General features: G+C 66.8%; 2 protein-coding genes across 2 annotated transcripts; both read right to left on the bottom strand.

Moving 5' to 3' along the window:
• Window positions 1-134: 134 nt before the first annotated feature.
• BSG (basigin (Ok blood group)) lies at window positions 135-7,182 on the bottom strand. The gene is made up of 8 exons (XM_045992043.1): window positions 7,030-7,182; window positions 2,594-2,750; window positions 1,985-2,067; window positions 1,728-1,861; window positions 1,370-1,646; window positions 1,033-1,057; window positions 874-935; window positions 135-794 (listed from the first exon to the last, which is right to left on the bottom strand). Exons 1-7 carry the CDS (start codon window positions 7,094-7,096, stop codon window positions 875-877), a joined length of 804 nt encoding a protein of 267 aa, XP_045847999.1. The 5' UTR covers window positions 7,097-7,182; the 3' UTR covers window positions 135-794; window position 874.
• Window positions 7,183-14,098: 6,916 nt separating this feature from the next.
• Window positions 14,099-21,301, bottom strand: CDC34 (cell division cycle 34, ubiqiutin conjugating enzyme). The gene is made up of 5 exons (XM_045991977.1): window positions 21,013-21,301; window positions 18,317-18,403; window positions 18,102-18,199; window positions 17,217-17,351; window positions 14,099-14,670 (listed from the first exon to the last, which is right to left on the bottom strand). The coding sequence occupies exons 1-5, from the start codon at window positions 21,187-21,189 to the stop codon at window positions 14,463-14,465; spliced, it is 705 nt and encodes a 234-aa protein (XP_045847933.1). The 5' UTR covers window positions 21,190-21,301; the 3' UTR covers window positions 14,099-14,462.
• Between the last annotated feature and the right edge of the window lie 2,449 nt (window positions 21,302-23,750).

The raw sequence follows: 23,750 nt of genomic DNA, 5'->3' as shown, positions 1-23,750 counted from the left end.
CGGTCTGGCCATGAAGCTTGGGGCCAGCCTGTCAGCCCTGCCCCAGCCCAGGACCCCAACCACGCCACCCTAAGCCCCCCCCGTTCGCTCTCCTGAAGACCCGGTCGGCACGCGCAGAGGCCCGAGGACAAAGAGACAGATCAGCCTTTCTTTATTGGCGAGCAGACAGGTGCTGGGCCGGTCAGGACGCTGGCGAGCAGCTGGGGAGGGGTTTGTAGCTGTGGCCGCCGGCAGGGGCACAGGGGGCCGGGGAGGGCCCGGGGGACCTGCCGGCAGCTCACGACACAGACCCGAGGCGCCGCGTCAGCACGACTTGAGACGTGCACTGTGCACGACCTGCGACCTTCCACGGAGGGTCCCAACAAGGCCCAGCAGCCACAGGAGGGAGAGCCCCAGAAAAAGGCCAGTGTGCCCTTCACAGCCCCCGCGACAGGACAGATGGTGAGACGCCCAAGGGACAGCGAGGGGACGGGTGCGAGACATGGGGGACCGAGAGGGGACAGGTGGGCAGGGGCAGTTGAGGGGAAGGCCGAGGACAGCAGTCTCGCAGGAAGCTCACGGCTCCCCTGAGGCGCTCGCAAATCTTTAAAAAGGAAAAACAAAACCCCTAAGGAAGGAATTGTATGTGTAGAAAACCCTAGTTTAAAAAAGAAAGAAATGCTGTGATCTGACCCTGCGTGGGGTCTGCTTCCGTGGGGCGGGCGTCCTCTGAGCGGAAGAACGTGGGTCTGCAAACACCGGATCTGCAAACGCCAGGCACGGAGCTGCCAGCTGCCGCAGAGGGCGGCTGGCCGCTGTGGGGGCAGGAGGGGCTCTCAGAACCGGCGGCCTGCTGGCGGGCACCCCGCGCCCTCGCTGCTCCCCGAGCCTCACCTCAGTTGGCATTCCTCTGCCGCACGTTCTTGCCCTTGTCATTCACATGCCCGCTGCTCTTCCTGGGGTGGGAGGCGGGTGTCTGGTCGCTCAGGAGCCCCCCCGACTCCCACCGTCCGCCAGCCCGCTCGGGCGCCCCACCCCGCCCCCCCGACTTACAGCGGCGCGGCGCCCGCGTCCTCATCTGTGCCCGTGTGCAGCCACATGCGAGGGGAGGACAGGCCGTCAGAAGTGGCGTCACACCAGCCCCCTCAGCCCCGCCCCTGGGACGTGGCCCTCGCAGCCTGCGGTCTGCGCCAGGTCAGGAACCAGCTCGCTGCCACGGCCTGTCGGCAGGGGGAGCAGCGGGGGACGCCCACCCACTGACAGCCCCGTGACAGAGGCCAGAGTCCCCCGGCCGGGGACCCTCACCCCACAGCACCCTCCTCTGTCCGGAGCTGCTGGACAGCGGCCCCCCCAACCCCAGGCCTACAGGAGCGGAGGGCGTGTGGCTCACCGTCCAGGACCTCGTCCGGCTTCCGCCGCTTCTCGTAGATGAAGATGACTGTGACCAGCACCAGCACCTCGGCCACGATGCCCAGGAAGGGCCAGAGGGCCGCAAAGCGGTTGCGCACGCGCAGCACGACGATGGCCTGGCCCGTGCCCTCAGGGCTGGTGCCGTTGCACACGTAACTGCCGGGGTCCGCCTCCAGGTCCAGGTCCGCGATGTGCAGCTCCGTCTTGGTCTCCGACGAGATCACCAAGTACTTGCTCTGGGAGCTGTTGCTGATGACCTGGGGGCAGGCGGACCTTGTAGGCGCGGAGGCCGAGGCCGAGGCCAAGGCCAGCCCGTCCCCTGTGCGATCGTCTCTCACCTCCCCCGAGTTCTCCATCTTGTACCACACCCACTCGCTGACCGGGGGGAAGGAGTCCGACTTGCAGCCCAGCACGACCATCTCCCGCTCTGTGGCGTGCTCTGACTTCTTCACGGCCTTGATGTTGGGGGGCCCTAGGGGGAGACCGGGCAAGGCAGGGGCCTGAGCCCACGCTTGCTGCCTCCGCAGCCGGCCTTGCCGGGCTGGCGGGCAGCACCGCCCCCACCCCGGATGTGCCAGGGGCCTGCCAAGCTCACCCTTCACCTGGATGTTGGTCCTGCCCGCCAGCTCTGGGAGGAAGATGCACGAGTACTCCCCAGAGCGCTCCCCCAAGTCCACTCTGCAAGCAGACACACGGGGTGAGCCGGCCTGCGCGGAGCACCAACCCTGCCCGAGTACAGCTCACGCCGCAGCGTGCCGCGGGGGGCTCCCAGCAGAGTCAGGGCCAGGAGCGGCCAGAGGGTCACAGTCTGGAGGGACGAGGCGGCGTGGTGTCGGCACAGGGAACCGGCACCCCCTCCCTGACTGGGAGCCTGCTTCCGTTGAGTCTCTGCCTGGCCGCGCCAGAAACCACAAACAGGACCCTGCTTCTCAGGTTGGGCCTTCCTGACCGAGACAAGGCTTCAGAGCAAGAAGCCCTAGAGGGGTCGAGACCTCAGGCTGGGCAGAACCCAAGTCTGCCCGCCCACCCCAGCCAGCAAGCTGGGGAGAGCAAGGAAGGGTCTCGGAGGCCCTACATCCAGTAGCGCCTGGCCTTGGCCACCCCACAGCCGGGGCTGCGTGCAGAGCTCGAGCCCAACATCTGTCCGGAGCGAGCGGGACGCAGGGAGGGGCCTGGGGCTCACCCGCCTCGGGGCCCCACTCACTCGAACTCCGTCTTCAGGTCGGGCAGGGCGTCCTCCTTGAGCACCCTGCCTGCCTTCACCCAGCGGTGGCCCGTGATCGCGGTGGTGCTGCTGTTCAAGGTGCAGGTGAGGCGCGTCTTGGAGCCGGCGTCATCGATGGAGGTCCAGATGTGGCTCACTGGGGACCACAGGACAGGATGTGAGCGAAGGGATCAGGGCAAGAAAAGACCCACATCGGGGGCCCCAAGCCGCCTGCGCATGGGCCCATGTGCCCCGGGCCAGCCTGCAACAGCCCAGCCACTACAGGCCCGGAGCAGAGGCCATAAGCGACTGGTTCCTTCCACTGTGCCAGAGGGGCCGCGGGGCTCAGATCAGAGGGCTCGAGGCAGCGTCCTGGCCGGAGACAAACTAGCTGGCTGGATCTCAGCTGTGGGAGCAGAAGCCCGTGACTAGCCTGGGCCCGCCGACTCAGCATACACCAGACCTGGGGACAACTGCGTGGCTCGGTCAGTCGGGCCTCGTCTTCAGCTCAGGTCGTGATGCCCGGGGCCTGGGATCGAGTCCCGCATCAGGCTCCCTGCTCGGCCTGTCCCGCACCCCCTCCCACTGCTCCCTCTCAAAACACAAACATCTTAAACAATAAACAGAAAGTAAACTTACACAGCCCAAGCCACCACTCCCTCACTGGACGCCCCTGCCGACGCCCCTCCCCCCCTCAAAGCAAGGCCATCGCAGGTGGGGCCTGGAGCTTCCAGCTGCCCGCCCCCGCCCTGGCTGGATGGCCTCTTCTGGAAGGTCAAGGGCTCTGCTCTCACTTGCCACAAAGCTACTACAGAGATGGCCCAGAGGCCGAGGTGGACCCCCAGGGGCCCGTCCTCTCGATGTCCAACTAGGCGAACTTCCCTGTCAGGGCGCGGTGCTCTCTTTAGGACGCGAACTGCGAAAACCGCTCAGAACCAGACGGTGAGCAGCCTGAGGCAGCAGCAGGGCATGAGCCAGGCAGGGGACCCCCCACCCCGCACTAGAGGCCGCAGGGAGCAGCAAGCCCGGTCCACACCGGAGCCCTACCCCAGGCTCGCAGCAGCAGACGCTCCCGTGCGCGCCCTGTCCCTGTCCACCTCCTGCAGGACGGCGGCCACTTGAGAGAGCAGGTTCCCGGACGGAGCAGTCTCAGGCCAGCTGTTAGCAACTGTTCACCCCGTCACCCAACCACATGCCTTCTAGAAGACCGTGCCCAGAGATGTGGCCACACAGAGCGCCACCCAGGGCGACTGGCAACAAGCGTTTTCCCATTCCGTCCTTAGGGAGACGCCCACAGCATAAAGTTGGGTAAAAAACCCCGAGAGGAGACGCAAGCGCCAACGAGAACTAGTCCGTCATCAGCAGACACCAAGAAATTTAACCCGAAGGGGCACCTGGGGGGTTCCGTCGGCTCAGGTCGTGACCCTGGGGTCCTGGGATGGAGCCCGCATCAGGTTCCCTGCTCAGAAGGGAGCCTGCTCCGGCATCTGCCCCTTTCCACCCCCTCGTGCGCTCTCTCAGATACATGAAATCTTTAAACAGAAGAAGAGAAAATTTAACCCAAAACCCCGGAAGGGCTCGGCGGGGTGGCTTTCTCCCGTGACTCGCGGGCAGGACCGCCCGGCTCCTCCTCAGAGCGTCCCCAGCACGGGAGTCCTCCGCGGGCTGACAGCTCCCCTACCCCGTCCCGCCGGATCTGAACACACACAGTCTTGCTTCCGGGATGCGCCCCCACTGGGGGGGGAGGGGCTTTGTGGGAGGAGGTGGGACCGAAGGCCACTGTGGACTGGACACAGGTCCTGGACCCCCAAGAGGCCCCTCCCACCCCCGTGGGCCCTCGAGCACAGATACACACACGCCGACGCGTGCGCGTACCCACGTGGCCACACAAGCTCCCAGCTTTAGGCTGCCAGCCACAAGGACGGGGGTAGCCTGGAGGCCACCTGCAGGACTCAGACGGCACGGTGACCAGCAGACAGAGGCAGGCAGCCGCACGAGGGCTGACAGCCTTCTCCGGCAGAGTCTGTCTACGAAGGACCCCCCAGCCGCGTTTCTCAATTTCCCAAGACTGCAACAGCGGCGGCTCCGAGCGGAGCTGGGAGTGGTGAGTCAGGGCAGGAAGTGAGGCCCGAGGCGGCCCTCCCCCAACAGGCAGCCTCTCTCTGAAGCCTCAGGACCCGCGTCTGCACCCCTGTCCGCTCAGCCACGGGCTGCGAGAACCGTCGGATCGGTCCCAGCTGCCCCCACCTCCCTGGGAGACAAGGACGAGGCCCGACCCCCACAGGCTTGGGGGCTTCTCCCAGCGAGGAGCAGGGGACTCCACTCTGAGAGGCCCAGGCAGGGCCCCCCTGCCCCAGCGTGTCTGAGGAACCCCAGGCTAACACTGCGGCCCTGCCTGAGGGTCACACACAGCAGGGGACCCCACCTGGCCTGGCAGATGGGAGGGGCTCCCCAGGGAGTTCACAGGGGCAGGAGGGACGAACAGGGGAGAGAGAGACCAAAGAGTAAAGACTCGGTTGTGGCCATGTGACCGTGAGGCTCTTCCAAGTCAAGTCACCTTCATCTAAAAACAGCCGCCCTCCTCCACGCCCTGAGGCGGTGGGGCAGGGCGCGAGGCCAGCCTGGCCTTCTGGTGAACAGCCCAGGAACCGGAGGAGCTGCCGGCACCCCCCCCCCCCCCACCTCCGCCGCCTGCTCAGGTAGGAGGAGCGAGAGAACGTTTCTGGGCCGCCAGCCACAGGCTCTGGCTCTGCACCCGCCCCGCCACCACCCTGCTCGCGCTGGCAGGCGGCTCAGCTCCCCTCCCCACAGGAGACCCGTCCGCAGCAGCAGGACCAGCCAGCTGACCGGTGTCCACCTGCACCCCAACCAGGCCGACGGGACCCAGGATCGTCCCAGAGAGCGCCCTGTCCTGCGGCCTCGGCCGACGTGGGTGCCAACCTGGCAGACCCGTCAGCGGCGGAAACCCCTGTGGGCACAGCCCCCGGAAGAAAGTCTCTGGGACGCTGACCCAGGCAGGAGAGGAAACAGGGACGTGCGGTGTTTCTGAGTCCCCGGAGGAGAGATGTACGACTGCCAGAGCGGAGAGGACACGGCACCGTGGGGCTCGCCGGGTTAAGCGTCTGCCTTCGGTCCAGGTCCTGATTTCAGGGTCCTGGGACTCAGCAGCACATGGGGCTCCCTGCTCAGCGGGGGCCCTGCTTCTCCCTCTCCATCTGCCCCTGCCCACCCGAGCTTATGCTCTCTCTGCTCACTCTCAAGTAAGTAAATAAACAAAATCTTAGGGAAAAAAAACAAGAAAGCGAGAAGGAAGAGAGCACAGATGCGGTCCCGCGTGGGTCCAGACGCCCCACAGAGCCGCCCCCCACGGTGTGCAGAGGGCAGGGGTCCTTCCAGCCTCCCTGCCAGAGCCGTGCAGACGGAAGCCAGCAACGAGGTGGAGGGGGCAAGCTGGGGGCTGCGCTTCCCGACCCAGCAGAGAGACTACACCGAGAGTCGCCGCCCCCACCGCGGCCGGCGTGGGCACCTGCGGCCGCGGGCAGCGGTCTGCGAAGGCTCGACTCCGGCCTGTCCTCCGCGCTCAGCTCGCCTGCGGGCTCCTACCCGAGCCCTCCAGAGACCGGCCGGCCGACAGCGGCTGTGCCCGCCGGGGCCGCGGCCCTCGCGCAGGGGCGGTCAGCAAACCGGCGGCGGCCAGCTGAGACCGGCCGCCCCCCGCGCTGCGGCCCCCTCCCTGCACGCTGCGCCGAGGGCCCGCACGGAGAAACCTCTGCCCCAGAGCAGGACGGGAAGTGTCCACCCAGGAAGCCCCTCTCCACCGGGAAAACAGGCTGTCCTGCTGCCCCCGCAGGCTCGCCAGAACCCGGGCCCCAGCAGGCGCTCCCCGCCCGCCCCCAACCACGGCCCACACCCGGGAGGAGCTCCGGGGACGCGCGCGTCCGACACGTCCTGCTCCGACCCGGGCTGCCCAGGCGACCTCACGGCGACCTTGGTCCCCGTGCCCGCCCCCCGCCCCGGCCCCGGCCTCAGTTTCCCCTCCTGCGAAGCGCGGCCACCTCCCTCCGCGCCCCTGGGCGGACAGAAACCCGAACCGGCGGAGCGCGCCGGCTTCCCTCCAAGGGCTCCGGCGTCCCGGCTACAGCGGGCGCAGGAGCCTCCCCGGGGCGCGACTCGGGCCCCAAATCCTGCCAGGAACGACGATCCCCCGCGGGCCCGGAGACCTCCCCCGGCCGCGGCGACCCCCGCGCGTCCCCTCGAGCACCGCGGGGGCGGCCCGGGCGGACGGCGGGCTCCGCTCCAGGCTTCGCCGACGCCGCGCGGGGGTCCCCTCGGCCGGGCACAGCCGGCTCTCCGCGGAGGCCGTGCGGGGTCCAGGGACCCCCGCCCCCTCCAGCGCCCCCGGCCCCGCCCCCGCCCGCGCCGGGCCGGACGCTCACCCGCCCCGCAGCCGCTCTCGGCGCCCAGCAGCGCCAGCGCCAGCACCACGAGCCGCGGAGCCGCCATGTCACCCCCGTCCGTGCCGTCCCCGCCGCCAACCGCCGCCCGCGGCGCTATAAGAACCGGAGGGCGGGCCGGGCGCGCGCGCGCCGGGCGACGTCGAGGGGCGGGGACGCGCACGGCACGGCGGCCTCCCTCCCCTCCCCTCCGCGCACGCGCGCGAATGCACGTACGCACGCGCCGGAGCGAGCGGGCTCCAGCAGCGGCCCACGTGACCCTGGCCCCCGCCCCGCCCGCCCCGCGGCCGTGGCTTCGTTGCTAGGAAACGGGGGCGGGACCAGCGGGGACGGCGCCGGGCCCCTCCCCCCTTTCTTCGGCCCCGCAGAGTGTGACGTCAGAACAGAGGCGTGACCTCGCCGGGGCTCGAGGTGCGCGCTCGGGAGTGTGCGGTCCTGGCGCGACACCGACCCTTCGAGCCTGGGAAGGGGCGCGGGCGGCGGGGACCCCGCGGGCAGTGGGACGCGCGTCCGGGGCTGCGCCGGCCGAGCAGGTGCGGGGCCTGCGCGGGCTGGGGCGGGGCCGTCCGCGAGCGCTGCCGGCGGGTGCGCGCGCGCTGCGGGTCGTGCTCGGGCCCGAGGCTTCGTCTCGCGCTTCCGCGACTCCGTGTGGGACGGGGCGCCGCGGGGGGCGGGCGGGCAGGCCCGGCCCGGGACCCGCGGACCACGGCCCGGGCCTGAGGCAGACGCCGAACGGCGCCCCGAGGGTTGCGGTAGGAACCGCAGTAAGCTGCGGCGCCCGTGGCTCGGGTGGTGGTCCCGGGCCCTGGCATCGAGCCCCGCGTCGGGCCCCTGCTCCCGCCCGCCTCTCCGCCTCCGTGTGACCTCTGTCCGCCGAGTAAACAAATAAGATCTTAAAAAATATATTTTATTTACCTATTTGCCAGAGATCAGGGGCAGGCGGAGACGGGGGAAGCAGCTCCCCGCGGAGCAGAGAGCCCATCCCAGGACCCTGGGACCATGAGCTGAGCCGCAGGCAGCGGCTTAACCCACTGAGCCCCCCGGGCGCCCCAATAAATAAAATCTTACAAAAGGAGAAACACACAGGTGTGGGGCATGAGGAACCAAACCGCCACCCAGGGCAGGGAGGGAAGGAGACGCCAGCAGTTCTGGAAAGGCTGAGCCCCCAGTTCCGGTGTCCCCTGTGCGGTGCGAACCGGCCCAGCCCTCCCGCAGCCCTGCAGGCTGACAGCCCCACGGCCCGCCTCTCTCGTTCCCTGGTCATTTTTAAGAACCGCCGACGCCGGAGGAGCTCTGAAAAATCAAGTCACCTTTTGCCAGAGACACAAGGGAAAGCCCAAGGGGCAGCTCCCTGCCTGGGGGGGGGGGCCAGGAAGGGGGTCACGGGACATCCTGCAGCCTTTCCCTGTGCACCTCCCCAGTGGACTCCCCACCCCCCACCCGGCATCTGCCTTGGCTCTAGCTGGAGGTGGTCTTTAAGGGGACGGCTTCGGTCAGCCGGAGGGTTTCTCCGTGTTCCTGCGCATCATCTCCCGTGCACTGTCGTGTTAATGGACGTGTTTCTTTCCTGCTCATCTGTTGTATGTCCCCTTAATGATTCAACCTGCCAAAGCCCCTAGAAGGGAAGCAAGGGAAGTTCTCCCCCCTCTGGGGGTGAGGCAGGGCTGCTTCGGATTGGGGCGGGGCGGCTTCCTGAGGCTGTGATGTCCAGAGCGGCTGCCCATGGGGAGGCGAGGGCGAGCCTGCAGCCCACAGGGCAGGCTCAGGGAGGCAGCAACCGGGCGGGCAGGCAGGAGGCCGGGCAGAGCTGAATGGGCTACGGCGAGGTCTGGAGGAGAGAGGCGCCGGGTCCTGCTGCTGAAGGGGTTCTGCTCCTCAGAGACTCACCCTCAGCACCAGAGCTCAGAAAGGCCAGAAGTCCCAGGCTGGGGACCGTGGGGTGGACAGAAGGGGGCCGAGAGCTACGTGCAGAATGGCGAGGAAAGCAGCCAGCTGGCTTCCAGTCCCTCCGGCCCGGGTGGAATTCCATGGCCCCCGTCCTGCCCTCACCGCCTGGGCTGGGGACAGATCTCGTGGGAAATATTCGGCCGCCAGGCGGTCTGCTCCTGTTTGCACAATGCAGCTGTGCCTCCCCCAAGACCCAGCATTCCGGGCCCCCTCCCTGGGGCTGGAGAAGACTTCCAGGATCATTCCAGCAAGGGTGGCCAGATTTAGCAAATAAAAATGCAGGTTGAGGGGCGCCTGGGTGGCTCAGTGGGTTAAAGCCTCTGCCTTCAGCTCAGGTCATGATCCCAGGGTCCTGGGATCGAGTCCCGCATCGGGCTCTCTGCTCAGCAGGGAGCCTGCTTCCTTCTCTTTCTCTCTGCCTGCCTCTCTGCCTACTTGTAATCTCTGTCAAATAAATAAAATCTTAAAAAAAAATTGCAGGTGAATTTCAGATTTAAAAAAAAAAATCCGTGGGTGCCTGGGTGGCTCTGTAAGGTTAAGCCGCTGCCTTCGGCTCGGGTCGTGATCTCAGGGTCCTGGGATAGAGTCCCGCATCGGGCTCTCTGCTCAACCGGGAGCCTGCTTCCCCCTCTCTTTCTGCCTGTCTCTCTGCCTACTTGTGATCTCTTTCTGTCAAGTAAATAAATAAAATCTTTAAAAAAAAATGCGTGATTTTTAAAGTGTAAGCCTATCCCATGCACTATCTGGGGTAGACTTACACTAAAATGTACCTGTTCTATATCTGAAACTCAGATGTAAGTGGGTGTCCTGTCTTCCACCCGGCGTCTCTGACCTGCCCAAAAGCAGCCCAGTTCCGTCACCTGTTGTCAGTTCCCTCACAGCCCTGGTCACTCTCTGACCTCGTGTCCAGCCTGTGCTCCTTGCCTCCTGCTCTTGCCTCCGGCCTGCCCGCCGGTGCGTGGGGGTGGGGACTCCCCACTCCTGCGTTCCGCAGGTGCCCTTCCTTGCTCCATCCCCTACCCTGGCCTCGGAGCGGCCCAGATTCCAGATCTGGACGTCTTCCTCAGACAACTGCAAGGAGACCGCCCTCCTCTCTGGTCTGTCTCTGCCGCTTTGGTCTGGGGATGGCAAGAAGCCCAGCCCCTGCTGACCCTCAGGACTGGGCACCCCAGGCCCTTGGCTCCAATGTCTCTGGCTTTGTGTCCTGCCCGGATTCCTGGGCAGGCCGTGCCAGGCTGTGTGGTGCCGCTGGCTCCCTTCTCGCCCCACGCTGGCCACCTCTGGGCAGAGGCCTCTCCTGGCCAGCCTGTCGCGGATGCCCTACACCCAGGACGCCACCCCCGCCCGGTCCACTGCCTTCTGCTCTTTCTTAGAAAACTTCTCCAGTTCATGGAGCAGGAGAGAGAAGAGGATTTCCGTTGTCACTCCCATCTGTCCGCTGCTACACAGTCTCGCTTAGTTTTTACGTGCATTTTTCTGAAAGGGGGAGCTTTGAGATCCAGCGCTCTCCAGGCGGTGACCGAGGGAGAGGAGGGGCAGCTTATGTTTCAGGAGTTAGGGAGCCCTAAGAGGGGTTCGGGCAAAGGGGGCTTGTCATCTGCTGTGTGTTCTAGAGAGATGTCTGGGCCACCAAGGGGGAGGGGCCTGGGAGGGTCCGCAGTGAGAACGGGCAGGGGACAGGGTGTCAGTGGGCTGAGTGGTGCCCCCAGAACCTTTGAATGGGGCGTCATTTGGAGAAAGGGTCTTGAGATGAGCTTGTCCCGGATCAAGGGGACCCTAACCCAATGACTGGTGTCCTTCTAAGAAGCACAAGACGAAAAACACAGACACACTGGAGACAGGCTGGGAAGAGGAAGCAGACCTGGGAGGGATGCGGCCACAGGTCCGGGGACCACGCCTGGAGCCCAGGAGCTGGAAGGGCCAGAGAGTTACTCCCCAGAGCCTGCAGCGGACGCACGGGCCAGCCCTCCTCAATGGTGGCCTTTTGGCCCCAGAGCTGTTGGAGCACGATTTCCGTTTTTGCTTTGTTACTGCGGGCCTGTGGCAGGGGAGCTGCTGCAAATCCCACAGCTCCCTTCACGCGGGACTTGATGGCAGTGGGGGCGGGGCTGAACCGCCCCGGGGCGCGCAGGGGTGCTGAGCAGGGGAGGCCTCCCTGGGGTCTGCCCAGCCCGCGAGGGGGTTCAGCCTCTCAGCTCCAGGGCTCTTCACCGCTTCAGTGATATTTTTTCCCGAAAGATGGCAGCTGCCCCCACTCACTGAGCTGGCTACCCTCTTGGGGCTCCCCAGTGGCCCACGGGCTCCCCACCCGGGGCTGACTGGTGTCTTTGCCGTCTGGGATCTCAGGAGGGCTCTTTCTCGCTCAGCCTGCGCTTTTGGCCAGTCCTCCACCTCTGGCCGTAGGGGATGGTGCCCCCCCTCCCATGGGTTCTGCACACGGCCCCTCCCTCCCTCCGTCCTCTTCCTGCCCCCGTTGTCTGCCAGAGCACCCCCCCCTTCAACCCTAAGACAGGAGAGAAAGGGTCCAATTTGAGAAGCTTAGCGTTGTGGCAAATTAATTCTGGATCTGTGCTCCAGTCCGATCTCCCTGGACGCCCTGACTTCAGCCTCCGGACAGCTGTTTCCCAATCCCCAGGCCCCACGCTGTGGGCTTCAGTCTGTTATTCCGGGGCAGACCCCCAGCTGGCCAGGCTTTCCTTGAGGCTCATCTGTGTGCTGAGCACCGTGCTGCCCCCCTCCAACCCCACCACGGGATGCGGGATGCGTGGCTTCATTCCCAGAGCCCAGGTCCCCTCATCAGTCAGCGGTGGTGAGGACCTTCCCATCACAGGGCACCGGGGCAGCTGGTGTTTTCTACGGGGCCGTTTTCCTGTCTGTGCCGGCGTGAACGGTGTCCCCTCCCCCAAGTCTGTATCCAGACGCACCTTGGAACGGGCCTTTATTTTGGAGCAGCTGCGGGTGACTGGGTTAAAATGAGGTCACACAGGAGCAGGGTGGGTGCTAGCCTACGGCTGATGTCCTCATAAAAGGGGAATTCTGACGGACACGGGCAGAGGCCATGTGACCACCAAGGAGGGGCACAGCCACAGGCCGAGGGATGCCTGGAGCCCCCAGGAGCAGAGCCTGGAAGGGCTCCCCCAGAGCCTTGGGAGGGAGGGCAGTCCCGCCCACCTTGATCTCTGACTTCTTCCCAGAATGTGGGAGGAGAGGGTCTCGTCCTGAAGGCCTGCTTTGTGGCTTTGTCTCGCCTAGAGGGAGTGGAGTCCTCCCACCCCGGGGAAACCAGAGGGAGGCCGTCTGACACTTGGAGATGGCCCTGCGCAGTGCTGAGTCCCCAAGCAGTGCGGGGCTTCTTCCCAGGCATGCCGGTGGCCTCCTGTTCACCCGGGGGCCGGTGGGGGCGCCCCGCGGGGCCAGGAAGGAACAGCTGGGACCGGGAGATAAGCCTTTTTCCCTCCACACCCTGCCCTGGTCTGTGGCCAGGTGGAGCCACGCCAGGACACGGACAAGGCCCGAGGCTTCCTTCCTGGCCTCCCTGCCTCTAAATGTGGTTCTCCCTCGAGGGTGTCACAGAACCCTACAACCCGTGGCTTCCTGCAAAGCAAGGACAGGGCCACGGTGCTGGTGGGGGCGTGGTGGCAGGCCGGCGCTTCTGTGCAGGGAAGAAGTGGCCAGCGAGAAAAGGCCCCGGATGCGCCCAGCAGCCAAGTCAAGGCACAGTCCAAACACCCGCTGGCTGATGGCTGGAACACCCAGGTCCCCGCACGTGAGAGCATCCCCGGCCGCCGACGGGAGCGAGCCCCCCGCACACGGCCCCAGGGACAGACCCGAGCCCATGACGCCTGGGGAGGGAAGCAGACACAGAAGGGCACGCGGGTGACCCACCCAGAACAGGCTCCTCCACCCACGGGAAGGGGGCTCGTGGGCCCCAGGGCCGGGGGTGACGGCTGGTGGGGACGGGGTTTCCTTCTAAGGTGACGGAAGGTTCTAGAATCTGGTGTATCTGCAGCATGAGAATCGCATCTCAATAAAGCTGTTACCAGAAAAACAAGAGGAAGAAGACACTGAACGTCTCTGCTTAGGGTCTCCGCGCACGGCCGCCTCCGGCCCAGCCCCGGGGTCCCAGCCGGGAGCCTGTCCCGGGACAGCCGGCCCCAGACTTGAGTGGTCTCCACGAAGAGCCCTCCGAGCGCAGCCCGCTTCGTCAGCAGGGAAGCCATGGCCCGTGCACGGCCATGTGGCCCATGGAGAACAGGAGTGGGGTCAGAGTCACACAGGTCCACACAGCTTGTTCCGGTCCATCAGTCCCCTCTTCCCTGCCCCCCAGTCCTGCGGGGAGGGGTCTGCCGAGCAAGGGCGTGGTGTCTCCCCCGGGCGTCAGGTCTGAGGCTGGGGCACCAGCGGCGATTTCACGGAGACGGAACATGAGGGGCCAGAGCACAGGCGTGGGAGGGCTGACCCTAGAGCCGCAGGGAAGGACTCAGGCCCGCTGGCCCCTCTGTACACCGGGGCCCCCCAAGTGGCCCTGCCGGAGGCTCTAGAACACAGGTCACCCCCTGTGCCCACTGGAGGGGCGACTCCGGGGCGCAGACCCGGCCCCCACGGCCTGTCCCATGACCCCCACCTCCTTCCTTCATGTCCTCCTCACACTTTGGTGCTCCTTCCTGTCCCGGGGCCTTCGCACACGCTTCATCTGTGCCCCGGTCACTGGTCCTGGAGTTCAAACCCCAGCTTCCCCACTGCTTATGTGACTGGGCAGCTTGCTTAACCTCTCTGGGCCTCAGTTTCTGCATATGAAGAATGGCCTAACGCTCCTGTTGACCTCCAGGACCACCCAGAGAGGGGAACGTAGGGGGCTTGTCTGGTGGTACCCCCGCCATGGGCTGATGCCCTGAGGCCAGGCCCTCCCCGCCGGTGCTCGGGCACCTTGCAGGGAGTGCGGCGGCTGGGCCAGAACTGCGCCTTGTGGCTCTTCTGAAGGTCCGGCACCTGCGGCTCCTGCCCAGACCCCACATGCCCGCGCTGCCCCAGCACGTGTCCGGCTGCTTCCTGGTGACAAGCTGTTCTCTGCAGTCCTCTGTGGGGACCAAGGAAAGGCTGCTTCTCCAGCTTCTCGTAAAGTCGCTTTATTTAGATTCCAAACAAACCAGAGCAGAGCAGAGGTGACCACAGGTGAACCCGTCCTCGCACAAGCTGGGAGCACGCGGCTCTGGCCCCAGCCGGCAGGAGCCGCGGACGGGTGGGGGGTCCAGGTTCCTCAGGCCCCCGCAGCCCAGGCTGTCCCAACCTGGCAGGCGGCCCTCCCCTGGGAAGCACAGGACCCGGGACACAATGTGGGAGACGAGGGCGACCCCCGAGAGCAACCACCCAAGGGGCCAGGCAGCACCCCTCCCGCGAGGCAGTCTCGGCGCCACACAGTCCGGGCCTGCTGAGGTAAAATCTGTAAGTTTATTCTCGGGGTCGCGGTGTCAGGACTCCTCGTTGCCGGAGTCGTCCTCGTCGTCCCCGAAGCAGCTGTCGGCCTCCGGCTCCCCGTCCTCGTAGTCGTCATCGTAGAAGAGGTCCGAGCCCTCGTCGGGCGCCGGGGCCTTAGTCTTCACACAGTACTCGGCCAGCGTGGTGGGCACCTTCACGCCGTCCCGCTCCGCGTCCACCTTGGTCCCTAGGACCTGCTTCCTGGGGGAGAGATGGTCCTATGGGCTGCGGCTCCGTGCCCGTCGGGGTTCCTCGGCAGCAGCCCAGCCCTCCGCAGCGCGGGTACCGCGGGGAAGGGCCGGACAGGGCAGGGCCCACGGCACAAAGGCCACCAGAGAGCGGCGGTCCCATGCAACGGTCAGCACCCGTGGGAGGCACGGCCACGCCGGCCGGGGCAGCAGAGGGGCACCAGTAGGGGCGGAGGGTCAGGGCTGCGGCCGAACTTCCCGCCTGGCCTTCGGTGCCCGGGGCCACCGCGGCGCCTGCCACAGACGGCGGGACGGAGGGACAGGCGGACGGAGGCGTGGGGGCAGACAGAGAGGGCCAATGCTAGGAGGGAAACGGGGCTCGCACTCAGCCCAGCGCACTGGCCCCCCGGGGACGGCGCAGCCCCCCCCCCAGAGCCCGACGTGTGGGCACAAACTGCCCCCAGAACGGACACTCTGCACGGCCAAGGACGACACACGCTGTAAACGCACCGGCCGGCGGAGCGCGTGGAGAACACGGCTTGGCGGGGGCGGGTGGGGGGCAGCAGCTCACGTCCCAGCCTCCATCCTAGCCTCCCTCGCGTGGACGACAAAACAGTCCGCCTGTAATTCTGGCGCCGCGTGGGCGGTGCCTGGGGAAGAACTGGGGCGAGGCGGCATGGGCAGGGCCCTCCAGAGTCCGGCCGCACAGGGAGGACCCCCGGCAGCAGCTGCCACCAGCCCCGCAGCCCCAGAGCTGGGACCGCCTGGCCTTGGGGGAGAGTTTTCCTGGGACGACAAGGAACCGCGGGAAGGGCCGCTCTACGGGCACGGGGTCACCTCAGGGCCAGCGGTGTGCGTGCTGCGAGGGGAAAAGGCCCTGGATCCCGCGAGCGGCCCTGCAGCCGTCATTCAGACGCTGCTCACAGAAACCACCACAGACCCAGCAAACAGGCCAGAGCCTCCGAAGGACGTGGTTTCACTCCGAGAAAAGAAGCAAAATCAGCAGAAAGCGGAGCAGACACGAGGCTCCCGGAGACACTCTCCTGGTGCTGAGGGCCCCGGGGGGTCTGCGACGACAGGGAGACGGACGAGCGGGGGGGAGGGGGGCGATGGCAGATGGACAGCGTGTGCCCGCGTGAGGCCGGCCCGTGCAGACGGGCCTCCGAGGTCAGGCAGAGCAGAGCTGCGGAAGGCGGCGGCGGGGGCGGTCTCGGGACAGTGGCACGTGCGGGTGTCTGCAAGGCCCCACCAAAGCGGTAACTGTTCGGTGACCTCCTAAGATCACGGGGCTTCCTTTTTGTTTCTCTGTCACGAAGCCGTCACCTCCTCACCCACGTGAGCTCCTGGAGCTTTATCCGCACAGAACTGTGCCAACTTCAAGGGCACGGCGGTGAGTTCTGACACACGGATGTCCCGTGGCACCGCCCCCTCAGCCCCGGGGGTCCCGCTGTGCCTCTGAGGTCCTGCCTCCACGACAGCCAGGTGTGCCCCCGACCCAGGGACAACCCTGCGGTTACATGCCAGGACTGTGGCCAGAACGTTCCCATGGGTGCTGCTGGGGACGCCGCCCCCGCTCCACCGGGCCCGTAACGCAGCTTTGCGCAGACCTTACTCCTCTTTCTAGGTAAAAAGTACACGAGTGTTTGGAAACACCTAACAAAGGGTTAAGTTCGTCCCCCACAAGTCCGTAAAGCGCATTAGAAAGTAACAATGGACAATGGACAGAGCAGCTGACTGTGGAGAAAAGGAGGTCAAGCAGCTCTGGGCCCGAGCCCCGAGCCCCGAGCCCTAACCACGTCCCGCCCGGTCCCGGCCGGTCCGGAACAGCATTCCTTCTCCAGAGAGTTTCTTGGCAGGGACCCCCTCTTGCTTAGCACTGGAAAGGACCAACACGGGAGCTGGAGGCTTAGTCCCGCCCAATCCCTACACGACACGTGGCTTGTAAAACCAGGAAAAACATGTATTTTCCAAGAAAGAAAGCAATTTTCTGAACATGCTAACATCGTGATCCTTTTCTGCCTCCACAAAATAATTCCAACTTTCAAAGCGACAAACGCCAACGATGGTCACCGCAGGACACCATGAGGAAGAGATACGTGACGTGGGAAAAACACGCTCCCCCCGGAAGAAAAAAGCACGAAAGCGAAGTTGACGGCAAGAGTCCGTGTGGGAAGGACTCGACCAGCAAACCAGCCCCATCTGGGGCACACACGGCCGGGGCAAGCAGGGGGCTGGGCTGCCCAGGACGGGCAGGAGTGGGCAGCACGACCCTGCTCGAGCGCGGGGGTGGGCGCTCGGGGGCCGTGGGCGGGCCATCCCCGCCAACACGTGCTCGCGGGCCCAGACTCCGCATCCCATGGCTCAGGCGCCAGGAGCTACACACGCAGCAGACCCGCGGACCCCGCGCTGGTAGGACGAGAGCCTCCCGCGTGACACAGAGAGAGAACGTCCGTTTTCATCCAAAGAGCGCGGTGGGGGGCGCAGTGAACAGAGGGAACGAGGAAGAGCCCGTGGGCGGGCCTGAGCCCGGCTGGCCGCCCCGCCACGCTCCCTCCTCACCTGATGATGTCCGTGTACTCCCGGTCCTTGCCTTTGCTCTCTTTCCACTTCCGGTACATCACGGAGGCGTCCACGTTGGCCGGCGAGAAGGTGTTGGGTTCGTTGAGGAGCGAGATGACACTCAGCAGGATGGTCCTGGGTGTGTGTGGGGCGGCGTCAGCCGGGGCGGCGTGCTCTCCGGCCACAGCACCCCCAGAGCCAGGCCTAGTGCCACAGTATTCGTGGACACACCCAGGGACCAGCACCCGCCGGGGGAGCCCCTCCATCCCCAACCCTGCAGGTGACGTCGCTGCCGCCGGTTTGCGTCTCGGGCCCCCTGGGGAGTAAGGGCTGACGCCTCGCCCCTGCCCCGCCCGCTGGCCCAGCCTGGGGAAAGGACACCTGTGGCAGCAGGACCACCTTCACCCCCCATGTCCCTGTCCCCAAGGCACCCTGCAGGCAAGTGGGTCCCTCCGCGCAGCCAGCTCTCATTGCGGCTTGGGTGGAACTAAAGACACACAGGCCAGGAGGCAGGGTGAGGGGCTCAGTCCTGAAACAGAGGTGACTGGCCTCTGGGGGGGACTGAGGAAGGAGGACAGGCAGGGGAACTGTGGGAGAGAAAACACGGACTCGAGATCCCAGTGGCTGTTCCCAGCGGTGGATGGGGCACGGGGCAGCAGGAAATGGGGGGAGAGGGTCTCTGGGGCCCGAGCATTGTGGCGGGAGGACAGTGTGGACAGACGACGCAGTACCGCAAGGAGTCATGGCCCTGAAAGCAGCAGACACGTGTCCTCCCCCATCTGTGTCCCCAGGCCTGGCCAGCTTCGAGCAAGCCCCGCAGGAGCCGAGTCGGGACGGGGTCCCTGTGCTGCGCAGCCCCGCCAACAGGGCCTGGTCCAGCCTCACCTGACGTTCTGGGTGGGGTTCCACCGCTCTGAGGGCAACTCCCCGCTCTGGGGGTCATCGACCGGGGGGTGGAGGATGGAGATGCACACGTCCCCCGTCTGTGTGGGGACAGTAAAGGAGATCAGTGCCCACACCACAGCCCTCTCCCATCAGGCGGGGCAGCACCTCCCCCCCATATGGAGACGCTGAGGGCGGGGCGTGCCTGGCAGACTCACCTCGTAGATGTTGGGGTGCCACATCTTGGTCAGGAACCGGAAGGCCGGCGGGGAGTACGGGTAGTCGATGGGGAACTTGAGGCGCGCCTGGGGAGGGCAGAAAGCAGGAGAATCAGCCAGTGCTTGCTGCTGTTCGGGGACGGCGCCCGCGACACGCCAACGAGGTCATCAGCCAGGACAGACACGCCCACCACGAGAGGGCGGCCTGGACCCTGCATGCCACACACTCAGAGGCCTCCCAGGACCATTCGGGGTCACCTGGGCTGACCCAGGCCCCCTCCCCGTTGCTGAGCAGCAACTCTAAGGGCCGTTCTCTCGGCGCAGCCCTGTGGAGGGACCAGGAGCCAGGCCCCAGGGAGCATGGTGGGCTCGGCCAGCACGCAGCGCCAGGCTGTGGGGAAATGAAAACAGACGTGCGTTCACTCAGCAATCGCTCCCAACACCTCTGCGGTCTGGGCCCTGTGGGAGGAGATGAGTCGGTGCTGGACGGACGGTGCGGGACAGACAGTTCTCCCGTAAGCGTCCGTCGCGGGGGGCCAGGAAAACAGACAGGAGGGTCATGGGGGCAGACCGGGGAGGGCCTCCTGCCCAGCTGCCAGAGCCTCAGCAGGTAGAAAAGCTTCGTCTGCTTGTGTAAGCCCCAGTCCTGGACATGGCGGCGCCCGGCCCAGGCTCCTGGCGGTGCTCCAGGCGAGCCTGCGTGCTGGGAGCCAAAGCTGGGGGGGTGTGCTGCGACTGCCCCAGGCCCTTCTTTGGGAAGTCACCCTCCGGGGCAGGGAGCACTTGGGGCATTTACGGGAAGCCTTTCTGTTCTGGGGTGACCATGCTGAGGCCCAGGAGGGAGGGAACTCGCTGGTGACCACAGGGCAAACCTAGAACTCGGAACCTGCCCTACAGGTTTCTAAGAACAGGTGCGGCCCCGAGGCCCCCGGCACCAAACACCCACCAAGTCCCACCGCATCCTGTTTCAAGTGTCCCCAGGGAGGACTTCGCTCCTGAGCAAACTGGGCCCGGAGAAGGAAAGTACCACGCCCAAAGACACACAGCCCGTTCGCTGCAGGCGGGCCCCGAACTGCTTCCCTCTGGCACCCCCTTCCGTCCACCACACGGCCCGAGGCCCACTGCGGCTCACCAGGCCAGGCTGACGAGGAAGACGCGGTGGAAACTGGCTGGGAAGTGACGGTGGCCCTTGGGTACTTCCCAGCCCTGCATTCCTCCCCTCCTCTCCCCACCCAGTCCCCCCCAGACAGGAGGACGCAGTGGGTGACGCCCCCCACCCCCGCCAGGCCAACACTGGCTTCATGGAGGACAGGACCTACGGCCGCTGTGTTTGGAGTCCGGCAGTCCCTTCTTCTCTAGACACAGGGGATGACCCCCCTTGGAGGATCCACCCACAATCCCAGCAACCAGGTAGTGGGCAGAAGCCAGAAACCCACACGCCCTCCTTCCAGACCCGCCACCTCACTTAGCGTCCGGCCTGCCTGGCTTCAGGGTGCGAGCGCACCGCCCTGGGGCGCGTGAGCCGAGACCTTCTCCTTACCGCCTCCAGCGGACCAGAGAGGCTGGGAGACGACCTCGCCAAACTGCTGGGGGACCCACCCCAATCCCAGTGTGTCCGAGCGGGCCGGCGCCTGACGCGGAACCCAGCCCAGGGCTGTCCACACTCACCCCGACCCCACGCCAGCACCAAGGGACCCTCAATGCAGGAGTCAGCCCCAGCTGACCAGGCTGCTCCCTTGCGGCCACTGAGCAGAACCTCGAACACAGACCTCCGTCCCGGGAGCGCAGGGCCGTGCGGCCTCTTGGCAGGGAGGGGTGGGGTGGGGTGGGGTGGGGTGGGGGTTGTTCCCAGGCTGAGGGCTCACTCCCCAGCTCTCATGCAGGGAGACCCCTTGCCCTGTGCCTCTGGCTCCAAAAGCAAAGCCCTGCAACCTGAGAGGGTCCTTGCAAGGCCGCGTCTGGGCTCCGGTGGGGAGGTCAAGAGGGCTGCCCGAGGCCTGGCCCGAGTCCTTCGTCACACTCGTGGGAAACACAGCCAGGCCCAGGGACCCCCTGCTCCCAGCACCAACAGAGGAGAACGGAGAGTGGGATCTGGAGTGGGATCTGGGCCCCTGGTGGCCACCTGCTCCCAGGTGGAACCCAGAAGAGCGGGCCGGGGAGAGAGCGGGGCCCAGGGTCCACCAGGGCGCAGTCCACGGCGTGGCTCTGGGGACAAAGTGGGCGGTGGCAGTGACAAGTGCAGCCCGGGGCCTGCCCGAGAGAACAGGTTACATAAAGCCCTGGACGAGCCAAGAGGCCCTGCCCCGCGGCTACCGGGAAGGGCGGCCGCTTTCCAAGCAGCTGGCAGGGCCCCATGCGGCCGCTGTTGGCGCCCCGGCAAGTGGCGGCGCAGGCCCCGGCTGGCCTCCCTCCCGCTCTCCCCAACCTCGTGGTCCCCAACAATAGGGCTCGCCGGCCCGGGAGGCTCTTTGTCTCCTCCGGGCAGGGGCGGGGAAGGCAGCGGAGGGCCCGGGTCTGCCAGGGGCTGAGGCCAGCAAAGGGCCCCAGGCCCGACCCCGCCGGCGGCGCCCCGGGCTCCCCGAGTCCGGCTGGGGAAGCGGGAGCTGCAGCTGCTTCCCCGGGGCCGCCCGGACCGAGAGGGGACGGCCCGAGCGGAGGGGCCCGACGGGAACCGGGGCCGCGAGCCGCGGGCTCACCTTGAAGTAGCCGCCCTCGTAGTAGGTGTTGGGGGGCCCGAAGATGGCCACCTCCCAGTTGTACAGGTCGCCCTCGTCCACTAGGGTCACCCGGAAGCCCTCCACCGGCTCCTCCTGCAGCCCCTTGAGCTCGAGCAGCAGCGCCTTCTGCGAGCTGGGCACCAGCGGCCGGGCCATGGCGGCGGCGGCGGCGGGGCCCGGGGTCGGGGGCGCGCTGGGCCGCGGGGCCGCGGGGGCGCGGGACGGGCCGGGCCGCGCGCCGGCCGGGAGGGCGCCGGGGCCGGGGCCGCCGCCGCCGCCTTCTTCCTCTACGCCGCCGCCGCCGCCGCCGCCGCCGCTCGGGACCCCTGTTCGCTCCACTCGCCCCGGCGCCGCCGCCGCCCGCCCGGCGCTCGCCTCGGCCTGGCCCGCGCGCCCCGCCCCGCGCTGCGCCTGCGCGCCGCCGCCGGCCCCCCCACCGCGCCTGCGCGCCGCGGCAGGGCCCGGATTGAGCCTGCGCGCCCGCCCGCGGGGCACACCGGGAAGTGGAGTCCCCGCCCCCAGCCCGCTGAGCGCGCAGGCGCGACCACCAGGAGGGACCGCGGGGGGGGGGGGGGGCGCCGAGCGCGCAGGCGCCTTGGCGCTTCCGACCCCCGGGAGGCCGCCGCTGCCGCCCCCCGCTCCGACGAGCACCCGGGATGCCTGTGCGCGGGGAGGCGGGCAGGGCTGGGCTGCGTCGTCCCGGCACGGGCCGCGAGGCTTTTGGGTTTTTTTTTTATGACGTCCCCGCGCGGGGTGGGGCCCCGGGGCGGGGAACTGCGGAGCCGGGCCGGGGGCGGGTCGGGGCGGGGTCCTCTGGCCCGGGCGGGGCGGCGGCCGGCGGTCTCCCTTCTCGGGTGGTTCCGGGCGAGCGGACGGGGAGCCCCCGCCGGCCGTGGGGGGGCGGGCGGCGTGAGAGCCCGGGCCCCGACGGGCGGTGCCTCAGTTTCTCGTCCGGGCAGCAGAGGGCGGGGCGCGCGCGTGGTGCGACCCGAGGCCGAGGCGAGGAGGAGCCGCGCTGCTCGCGTCGGTCGGACGAGCCGGACTGGCGGGCGGCGGCCCGGGCTCCCGCAGGGGCAGAGGAGCGGACCCCGCTCTCGGCACCCGCTGCGGCCGAGGCCCCGGGCCTGGCTGTGCCCTCATCTCCCTTCGCCCCGACGGCGGCTGGGCTCGGCCCGGGCTGGTCCTGGACACACGCGGCCCCGCCGGGGCACTTGGCGTGAGAGTTGAGCCTGGCGCCCCGGCCTCGGCCTCCACATCCTGGGGGTGACCGCTCCCGGGCGGTGGGCGTGGCCGCCCGCAGCTGCAGGGGTGTGCCCGGACCGCTGGCCGCTGGGACCGTGAGGACAGGCTGGTAAACCTGCCTGAGGCAAAGATGCAAAATTGCAACGTGGGGACAGGGCCGGAGGCCTCTGAGGAGGATCCCTGGGCGGAGCTGCCTCACCTCTGCCCTGCACCCTGGGGGACCTGGAGCAGGCCCCTTGTGGGTGGAAAGGTCGGTGTGCCCTTTGCTAAGGGTTCCGGGTGTTCTCACCCTCGATCTCGGCCTAGAGCGCCGCCGTCCACCCTGGGGCGGCTTGTTAGTGAATAGTACTCAACCAGCTGGCTGTCCCAGGACCTCCCTATGCCAGCCCCACATCCCCACAAAGCATGGGGCGGGGGCTGGTTCTGGAAAGGAAAAGGGAGGCGCTCCAGCAGGTGCCGCATGGGGCCTCAGCCCCCACGGAAGTCTGCTCCTTGGGCTCTGAAATGTTCTGGACTGCTGGTCACCGGGGGTTTCTGCCTGTCGGTCGACTGTGCACAGTATCTCGATTTTCTCTTGGGGGCGTCCCATTCTTACTCTGTAAGGTTCAGATTGGATGGTCCTCCTAACCCTGGCTGTAGGGAGGGTCACCCAGTCCCCTGAGCACTCCGGGTCCCTTGCTGCTGTGGGTTGGATTAGGAATAGCACGTGGCTCATCTAGTAAGATGTGACTCTGGGACTGTTTCAGAGAACACCAGGCCCCAGTGGCTGAGCTGGGAGGGCCTGGGCCTGGAGAAATGGGACCATCTCATCACCACAAGCCTTGTGAACCCGCTTGGCACTCAGGAACCTGAGTCCCTGGACGAGAAAGTGCCTTAACCCTGTGTGTGCTCCCGGGTCCAGCCAGGCCGACCTTCCCTGAAAGCCCCCAGAATGCAGACTGATCTATTTCTTCTGTCCCAATCAGCCGGTCGGACTTGGGCCTTCCCTTACAGGGCGCAGAAGAACCTGCGTTCAGATCTGAGCTCTGCGGCCACCTTGGAGATGGCCCTCAGATGCTGAGCCGAGTCCCAGTTTCTCTGTTCGACGAGTTAGGTGACATGACGTCTGAAACGCTTTCCTCGTGGCCCGTGAAGAGGTTATGGACAGGCACACGAGAGCATTTGGCTGCCATTCTGCCCGCTAAGAAGGAAGACCTGATCTCAGGAGGCGGGGCGTGCAGGGGTGAAGCAGAAGGATGCGCAGGGGGATGCGGCCTCAAGGGCGGGGACCTGGAGTCAGACAAAGGCTTCGGGGCTGGTGTGGTCCGTGCGCCCCAGAACAGGCTTCAAGGCCAGCTCTGCCTCCTTCTGGCTGCGCCCTTGGGGATGGGTTCTGGTAGAGATAATACCCCCAGGGCTGCCCAGGTCCTAATCTCAGCCTGTGATTATGTTACTTTCCAGGACAAAAGGAACTTTGCAGATAAGATTAAGAATCT

The sequence above is a fragment of the Meles meles genome, chromosome 20 (genome assembly GCF_922984935.1).
Source record: "Meles meles chromosome 20, mMelMel3.1 paternal haplotype, whole genome shotgun sequence".
Taxonomy (NCBI): domain Eukaryota; kingdom Metazoa; phylum Chordata; class Mammalia; order Carnivora; family Mustelidae; genus Meles; species Meles meles.
Note: the sequence above shows the minus strand (reverse complement) of the source record. Positions and strands in the feature narration are given on the sequence as shown.

Excerpts from the sequence above, each read along its gene's own strand:
- BSG (XM_045992043.1), bottom strand. The coding sequence starts at position 7,096 with ATGGCGGCTCCGCGGCTCGTGGTGCTGGCGCTGGCGCTGCTGGGCGCC. Across the intron at positions 1,862-1,984 it reads GACCAACATCCAGGTGAAGG|GGCCCCCCAACATCAAGGCC; the intron begins GTGAGCTTGGCA and ends GTCTCCCCCTAG. Across the intron at positions 936-1,032 it reads GACGCGGGCGCCGCGCCGCT|GAAGAGCAGCGGGCATGTGA; the intron begins GTAAGTCGGGGG and ends CTCCCACCCCAG.
- CDC34 (XM_045991977.1), bottom strand. The coding sequence starts at position 21,189 with ATGGCCCGGCCGCTGGTGCCCAGCTCGCAGAAGGCGCTGCTGCTCGAG. Across the intron at positions 18,404-21,012 it reads ACGAGGGCGGCTACTTCAAG|GCGCGCCTCAAGTTCCCCAT; the intron begins GTGAGCCCGCGG and ends TGCCCTCCCCAG. Across the intron at positions 18,200-18,316 it reads GGCACCCCAACATCTACGAG|ACGGGGGACGTGTGCATCTC; the intron begins GTGAGTCTGCCA and ends GTCCCCACACAG.